Below are 8,708 nucleotides of genomic sequence, written 5' to 3' on the forward strand. Positions count from 1 at the left end.
TCTCCTATAGACGGATAATTTCTCTTCATTTTGTCAGATGAGCCCCCCTTAAGGAAGATTTCCTATACTGTAATTGAATAATTTGCACATTTTGAGCCACTGCTTTGGTTTAAAGTTTGTGAGCACTCAGGGGGCCCCCTACTGGTCTGGGGCCCCAAGCAGTTGCCAGCCTTGCCTGTCGACAAGCAACACCTCAGTGATCATGCAAGCGAACAAGCAGCAAACTGCTTTGAAACCTTCTGTTGACTAAGAAATAAGAATTTAAGCAATATGCTCATGTTTTATTTTCACAACCTTCCATGCAGGGAACTATTTGCATCGGTGTCATGGACACAAAAATAACACAGCCAGTTCAAGTAATTAATTGAATTAAAGTGTTGAGCCTGCCAGAGAGGAGCAATAACAATAATAACTCATCACATTTTTCATGAAGGGCTTAAGGATGTTCTCATTGAAACACATGGGAAAAAAAGTGTCTGAAGAGCCAGTCAGTGGGGATTTCCTCTGGTTTAATGAGATTAGTAAGTGTGGGATTAAAGAGTATTACAAATTATTTTAATTTGACGACCATGGGAAACAATTTAAGTAAATTATTAATCATTGTTATTAAAGCTTTTGACCTTATCACGTGTCAAGGTCCAACACTGACTTTAAAAAAGAGATTAAAGACAAAGTAAAGTTCTCCCAATAAATAAAACCTGGAGTATTTCGTAAAAAAAATGACACCTAATTGACTAAGAAAGATAAAAGCTATAAATACAAGTCCTGGCAAACTATGCTGTCCTTCGTATTAAGGGAGGCGAATTAATAAGATCTTCGATAAAAGTCTGAGCTTCAAAACCTATGAAAGAACAAAGTGTTTGAAACGGGCCTTCAAGGTTTCAGGCAGTGATCAGTCGAATCATTATCATGGATTGCAGTTAAAAAGGTGTGCAAGGCTAAATCCTTGAGGATACATCTGGGAATGTCAGACTTGGCAAGCTATCTGTGAGTCAAAGATGACTCAGGTTTGTTTCCCTCGGGTTGATGTTTTGCAAAGTTTTTCATCTCTTTAATTTAAACTTTATGTATGTCTATAATGTGGTGGTTTTAATTAATATTTCACCATAACTGATTATATCTATGTGTGGGCAAACCTGTGACTTTGTGTCAACACATTGCAACATTTCATAAGCTGGAAACAGAGCCAGTGTTGTATGTTCGTTTGTGTGGTGTGTGTGTGTACGTGTGTGTGTGTGTGTGTGTGTGTGTGTGTGTGTGTGTGTGTGAGAGAGAGAGAGATATGTATATATAGGGAGAGACAGGGAGAGACAGGGAGAGAAAGCCAGAATTAATTTCAGACAGCAATGGCCTGATGGGACAACACAGCATGAGGTCCAAGCCAAGGGAAACACGCAACGAGCCAGCGAGTGAGCACATGTCCTCTGTTTTCCAACATGGTGACAAGTTTACTCCATTACCGCTCTGCCTGCTTCCCTGCTACGATTGTCTGAACCGATTAACTTCAGGAAACAACCGGCTGGATTTCACGTGTGGAAAGTGCTGCCATGTAACTAAAAAGGAAAATTAGTTGCTGGACTTTTAAACTCACATAAGGTCCTGTAAGAAGAAAGCTCAGATCACCATAAGTAATGTAAAAGGCCAGTGGAAGTAATCAGTTCCATAACTGTCAATGGAAGCTCTGATGTCATATGTTCGATTTTGACAGTATTAAATAGAGGAAGGACACAGCATAGCTCCTTCTGCAAAACAAGGGCTTTCATTTCTTTGAGACGCCATCTTGGCACACATTTTTGGAGTGTGTTTTTCTCAAAGTCATCCCTAACTAAATCCCCACTGCCAAATATATTACAGGGTTGGCTTACACACAGAGACAATGGCTCCATGGAGACTTGGGTTAGCTTCCTGACTTCAGAGACATGTTTAAGTTAATGATTCAACATTTAGCAAGATAAATTTGTTGAGATTATTTCATTTAGATGCTTTAAGGTGAAGGGTTGATGATTTAAATAGCCATAATTTAAAGCTAATGCAGATGAATTTGAATTGTTACATGATTCAAGCTTAGGAAACATTAGGAAAATACACTAGGTGAACCCTTTGTTCAAGTTTTCTTTTTGGAAAGAAAAAAAGTTGAATGTGTTAATTAAAATACCTAAAACATTGGCAAAGTCATTCTTTATTCATCTTTTATCCATGAGAAGCAATTACTCACCTTAAAGCTTTGTCAAAGACGTTATCTCCTTTTTGTTTTAAGTCACTGTGCTCATTGAGGGCTTCCAAATTTGTTTGAACAATTTTGGATTTGATCCTTAAAGACCTGCCCTTTTTCCATGAACAAAATATCCAGTGAATTTGACACAGTCTTACAGTAAGAGGCTCACACCCACTGTCGGACAGAACTCCTGAAAATTTCGAGAGAATTTATGAAGAACCTTTCCCTGAAATCCCAAAATCTCCCTGCTGCAATATCTGGAATGATGCAGGGTAAGATATGGGCTGAGTCAGATGGACATGTACAGACGTGTTTGGATGTCATGACCAGGTCATGACACAAACAGCACCGCCTGCTTGATAAGCGCAGGAAGTACAAATATGAACCTATTCTTTTGGGAGTGTCTTTTTGAGTGCAAAAAGTACAATTATAAAGACTTTCAGGAGTTTTGTTTAAGTGTGAAAGCAGTAATTGATACTTCAGCATGCTGGATACCAATTGAAACTCAAATTTCACTCTCTATTTGCTGGATGTGTAAATTAGCAAATGTTCGCTAATGAGTGTATGATTATGTATCAATGTATCAACAGAGTGAAAGGTGATGGATTCTCAGTGTTGTGTCCAAAGCTTGTTTTGCTGTCCCTAAAAATCACCCCAAATAAAAACATAAAATTAAATCAGTTTAACTTGTCATTGTTCATTTTTATTTTAAGTATTCGTCTTGGTAGGTATCACAAGCATGTGTCAGAAGACTAAGTTACTAGTTTTATTTGCACCATGCTGTAGAACTGCCTTTGGAAAAGTTACAAGTAAAAGCATTTTCACCACATCAGCCTTTCATAATAGTCATGGAGTCATACACTCATCAACACATTGGGACTGTATAGCTGGTTTAATGGAATGCAACAGTCCACTCATTTATGGGCAAAACCAAAGAAAAACAATCGATTAGCACAACATTTAAATGCATAAAGTAATGTAAATCCTGCTTAATTCCCAAAATGATATACTCAAACCTCAGGAGGGAAAAAGTCAATGATTGAGAAACTCTGACGCATGAAACCTACAGTGGACCATTTCAATGTCTTATGGCTTAATGTTTGTGAACCAGTTAAAGCTTGAAGATTACCTGAGGACAACCCCTCAATCATAAAGCTTGAACTTTGACACCTTATATCCAGTCTTAGTGTTTCCTCCTCTGTCTGTCAGTCTGCCTCTGACATCTCAGTCGTATCTGGTTTTAAGGCTGATCTACAGCTGCCTGCGAGCGCTGGAGGCTGACTTCCCCCCCACCCAAACTACATAACTCTCTCTTTTTGTTAAATCACTGCTTTGACCCCAAAGACATACAACTGTTGCTTCCATGTACTGTCAAAGACATCGATTGCTCTGTTATGGAGTGTTTTCAATTACAGTAATTAAGCTATCTTGTTACCAAATATCACAAAACTATTTAGAGGGAAAAACTTGCTTAAAGCTATTAGGATCATGCCAAATGTAATCAGTCTTCATTTGAGAGAAGATTTTCTTTTTCAAAACCAAAGTGAATCCTAATTTTCTGTTTTGTATATGCCTTTGGCTTTGGCTATTTTATACAAACATTTACCCTAATACCCCTAATCAATTCTAGGCCAAAATCACACTATAAATACCCTGTGACTTTTATGAGCAGCCAATCATGAAACCACAATGTCAAAACCAGACTTAGCCAAGTCTTTAGTTTCCACAAGTCAATGATACTTTCTATTTGTTTCATGGTTTGATATTGTTTTTCTTCTTTTGACAGCCTTGGCTGTGTGTTGCCCTCCTGTAGGTGATGGCAGTGATGAAGCCAAACCACTGGTGTGGAATTTAAATGCCCTTGGCATTAGAATCAGATTTCTCTCTACTTTCATGACATACGAGTAACCCCTCAGAGAAAAGTGCGTACATGATTGGATGACACTCATGCATGAACAAATGCCCCAATTAAACACACTGACAAAGTTATTGATTGTCTGCCACCCTGTATGGAAAGAGTGTTCTATTATTTGGATACTGTAGGACTTAACTGAAATAGACTATGAATAATTTTTTACCCGAAAACAGTTGAACACTGACTTAAGTGGGACTTTTTAGCTCATTATCGTGATCAGCAGCTGAGCAATGATTCAAAAGCAAGAAAAAGCAAAATCACTTTTACTGATTTAACAACATTGCTTAATCACTTGAATGTCAATTAACTTCATGAACAATACTTTATATGCATAATTGCTGACGTGAATCAGTGTTGTTTGGTTTTGGACTTTCTTCTTTGTCTGCAGCATAGGAACCTGAAAACTGCAAAAGTAGAGAGCAGCAGCACAGTTGCTGCCGTCATCAATACCAGCAGTACATCTAAAGAGTAGTATGAGTACCAGGGCATCTTATAGGCCTCTGTACGAAGGTGAGGAGCCCCTTTATGGCGTATCACATACTCCACCCAGAACACGGCCTGATCCATGGGTGCTATCGGCTGATCTCTGTGCAGACGCGACATCCTTTGAATGTTCTGTCTGTAGCTGTCCTGATGGAGCACTTCATTGATGGCTTGCTCAAAACTGCGTCTGTTGGCATGAGCTAGCTCAAGGATCTTTCCAGCTCCTCTCTCCTGCAGGCGTAGCAGATTGTCAAACTGGTCAAAGAACAGCGGTATGCCGAGCACAGGGACCCCGTGGTAAATGGCCTCCTGGACTCCGTTGGTACCTCCGTGAGCTACAAAGGCTTTGGTCTGTGGGTGTCCCAGGAGGTCCTTCTGGGGCATCCAGTCCACTATTAGGGTGTTGTTCCCCAAAGTAGAGGGTCGTTTCCCTTTGTGCTTCCATATCACCTGACCAGAAAAGAATTATACATTTATTTTCCATCTTTACGCGACAAAATTAATTATAATGTTGCTGCAGCTCTTTCGACTGTATTGAATAAAGGAAATAACCCATGACACCAGTTAGAAAACTAAACAAACGTTTTCAAATAATTAGAAAAATTCAAAATGAACACCTTTGATGATGCTCAAAGATTTGAACAATATATAAAAGAAGCAAGAAAAATAACAAAAGACAGAGTATGAGGTTAGGTTTCAGGAAGTTATTGAGTCCTTGATTCACAGCATCCATTTTTTTGGTAAAATTGAAGTTGAATTCTGACTCTTAGCAACTCACTAGACTTTTGCCAGTCTATCATTAGGCTATTAATCTCTTTTTGTGTTTGAAGAATTTATTTTGGGACTGATTTGTTCAGTTTTAGACATAACTTATTTCTGAATTTGAAAATAAGCATTGCTTTTACTTTTGCTTCTTGTTTACTTTTACTACGGGTCAAACTATTTTGGATTACATACTGAAGTAATTTATTTTTTTATCTCTTGACTTTGTAGTGAATCACTGTTCATGTCTTACCTTCTGGGACATCTTGGCAAAGACGCTAGCGATTTCATCAGCAAGGTCTTCAGGCAAAGCATTAACCAAAGTTCCCAAAGTCATGATGATCACTCCGTGCTCCCCGGCACTCTGAACAAACTCCTCCAGGTCTGCTGGCAGAGGCTGAGCTGGTTTTCCCTGGAACCCTCCTATGTAGACCACGTTTGGCATCGTGGGTCGAGGAAAGTCAAACACAAAATCTGACCTGAACAGCCAAATGTCTGCTTCCTGGAGAAGTGACATGATATTGCATTCCCCCTCAATGTATTTATCACAGAGGGTATTATATGCTGGCCCCAACACAAATCTTTGCTGGTATTCAATAACACTCTGGAACAGTATGTTCTTGACCCTCTGGATGAAGTTCATTTTGTCTGTTAAGCCTGATCCTGGCGCTGGGATGTAGGAGAGGGGTGAGGGGGCAATCGCAAAGTGGCCCTCCCCTGAAGTGATCCAGCGAACATTGAGCACCAAGGGCAGTTTCAGATACTTGGCTAAAAAGACTCCCGTCCCCACACCTGGGTCAGTTAGAACAAGATCATATTTGGCATCATGTAAGCTTTTGACCAATTTTTCATCATCAAAGAGTTTAGCAGTCATATTAACCCACAATTTATGCACTTCCAGAACCATGGAATTGAAATTCTTGATGAGTTTGAAGACAGTAAGTGACGATGCCCCCTCTCTCTGCACCTGAAAGAAACAGTCAGAAATGAGAAAGAGAAACAGTGAAAAACTAAATTCAAGTGGATACACAAATAACTAAATGATTCATCATGATTTACCTTTATATTCTCCTTTACAAAATCATCAAAATAATTCTCCATGCTCTCTTCCATTGTGAGGCTAATGGATGTATAGAGGGGAGACTTTTCTTCAATGTACCAGCTGTTTGAGGCTCTGATCACTGTCAGGTTGTGTCCCCAGGCATGGAGCTCTACCAGCAGGACCTTCATGTTGATCCAGTGGCTCCCATCTAAAGGAAACACAAGAATGTTTCCTCCATCACAGGGTGGCGTGAATGACATCAGACATGCGCTGAGGATTACCAATACTCCACAGACACGCTGAAATGGCATGGTCACCTAATGTAAGAGTGAGGAATCAAAGCATAAGAAATGGCTTCACATTAGCATTTCAAGCAGCAGAAAAGTGCTGTACTAGTTTATATTTAGGTACAATCTTTATAAAGTCACAGTTTCTGTGGTAAAAGAAACATGCATGAATAAGTATTTTGTCAAACTGATAAGAAAATCAGTTGAGACACTTTATAAACAGACCTTAAAAACGTTGGATAAAAAGTCAAACTCATATCATCATTGTAAAATCCTAACTAAATATAATTTATTAAACTGGGAAAACATGATTAAATTAGCCGACATTTTACTTGTATATAACATTTTTCATCGTATGGCTCCCCCTCCACTCAATGAATTCATTAAACAAAATCTAAACACATCTACCAGAGCATCTGCAAGAGGGGATTGTAAAATTCCATGTATAAAAAGCATTTTTGTGCATTCAGTCTTTTCTTATCGAGCAGCACATACTTGGAATACTATACCCACAGAACTAAGGAACATCACATCTCTGAAATCCTTTTCTAAATCTATGAAACAATGGCTATTCAAAAATCAGACATGCTGCCATAATCTGGATTAATGTACTTTGTCTTTACTTGTAGTCTGTGCTTATATATGCTCCTTGTCTGTGCTTATATATGCTCCTTGTCTGTGCTTATACTGTATATGCTCCTTGTCTGTGCTTATATATGCTCCTTGTCTGTGCTTATATATGCTCCTTGTCTGTGCTTATACTGTATATGCTCCTTGTCTGTGCATGGTGCTTTTGTCTGTGTTTAAATGCTCATGTATTTAAATGTGCTATATGTTACACATTTTTATTTTATGTCTGTGTGCTGCTTTATCAATCGCTTCCATGTGTATGTGTTATGTTTTAACTAACACTTGTGTTGTTTTATTTGTTATGCTTATGTGTTCTTGTGTCTATGTTTTTGTGCTGCGTTTTCCTGTATGCTTTTTCATGTTTCCTTAAATGTCAACCTGCTAGGGACTGCAGATGAAAATTAGCCTGCATGGCTAAATCTGGCACACTTACATGTGTGACTTTGTTGCTTTTGTTAATTCATGTGCATTATCCCTTTTAAATAAAGAAATAATAATAATAATAAAAAAAAGATACAGCATGAAACCACAAAAAAAAGCATAATAATGTTCCACTTACCGTTTATCCAGAGATGTAGATTAGCAGTATAGCCTTCTCACCCGGAGTCTGACGGTTCAGTCAGTCTAAAGATTCGCTATTCATATTTGAGGACAAACTCCAATCCAAAGAGCATCAGTCCATTCAGGTAAATGAGTAACAAAAGGGACATTTTAAATTTAGCATTTACTGTACATTGAACATTCTAGAAATCACTAACAAATTGATAAGTTTTTCTCTGTCATCGTAGTTTTGTTTCTATAATTAGTGCAGTTGCCAATCTGCTGGTAGTAATTTGTAGTCTGATTTGATGGATGTGTTTCTTCCTGGAAAAGAACAATGTTGCCCTCAGAAGAACCTGTGACCCATACATAAGATTTAAAGAGGGCGTAATTTAATGATAACCTACACACTGTTAAACCTGGAGATAATATGACTGGTTTTGACTACAGCCCACGTAGGTATTTGCTATGTCATGCAGTTCTCTTATTCCAGGTATTTGACCAGGAGGTTTTTGCTTTTGCAGATATGCAAATTTTTACCAATGTTGAGTGGTTACAGATCTCTCAGTTGCTTTAAGGGCCAAATGTGCCTGCATGAAGGTTGCTATTTATCTGGGCATCTCAGCCATTTTTTTTTTTTTTGAGAAAGTCTCGGCTTTGTCCATTCAGGTAACTTATCTACTTCCAGTTTGCTTTGGGAACACACTGACGGCTATATGAAACATGTTTAAACTTTGATATTTTATCAGCCAAAGCAGTATCAGGCACAATCATTACCTTTCCCAAAATAAAAGAGATGTACTTTTCTATAGACACTGAACAGACTGCATTAAC

General features: G+C 38.4%; 1 protein-coding gene across 1 annotated transcript; it reads right to left on the bottom strand.

Moving 5' to 3' along the window:
* Positions 1–2,874: 2,874 nt before the first annotated feature.
* On the bottom strand, positions 2,875–8,026 carry LOC109996140 (UDP-glucuronosyltransferase 1A5-like). Its single transcript, XM_020650114.2, has 4 exons — positions 7,894–8,026; positions 6,435–6,734; positions 5,629–6,342; positions 2,875–5,063 (listed from the first exon to the last, which is right to left on the bottom strand). The coding sequence occupies exons 2-4, from the start codon at positions 6,726–6,728 to the stop codon at positions 4,479–4,481; spliced, it is 1,593 nt and encodes a 530-aa protein (XP_020505770.2). The 5' UTR covers positions 6,729–6,734; positions 7,894–8,026; the 3' UTR covers positions 2,875–4,478.
* Between the last annotated feature and the right edge of the window lie 682 nt (positions 8,027–8,708).

The sequence above is a fragment of the Labrus bergylta genome, chromosome 14 (genome assembly GCF_963930695.1).
Source record: "Labrus bergylta chromosome 14, fLabBer1.1, whole genome shotgun sequence".
NCBI lineage: Eukaryota > Metazoa > Chordata > Actinopteri > Labriformes > Labridae > Labrus > Labrus bergylta.

Coding starts and splice junctions, on each gene's coding strand:
- LOC109996140 (XM_020650114.2), bottom strand. CDS start 6,728: ATGCCATTTCAGCGTGTCTGTGGAGTATTGGTAATCCTCAGCGCATGT. Junction 6,343..6,434: donor TTGTAAAGGAGAATATAAAG/GTAAATCATGAT, acceptor TGTTTCTTTCAG/GTGCAGAGAGAGGGGGCATC. Junction 5,064..5,628: donor TTGCCAAGATGTCCCAGAAG/GTAAGACATGAA, acceptor TTTTCTGGTCAG/GTGATATGGAAGCACAAAGG.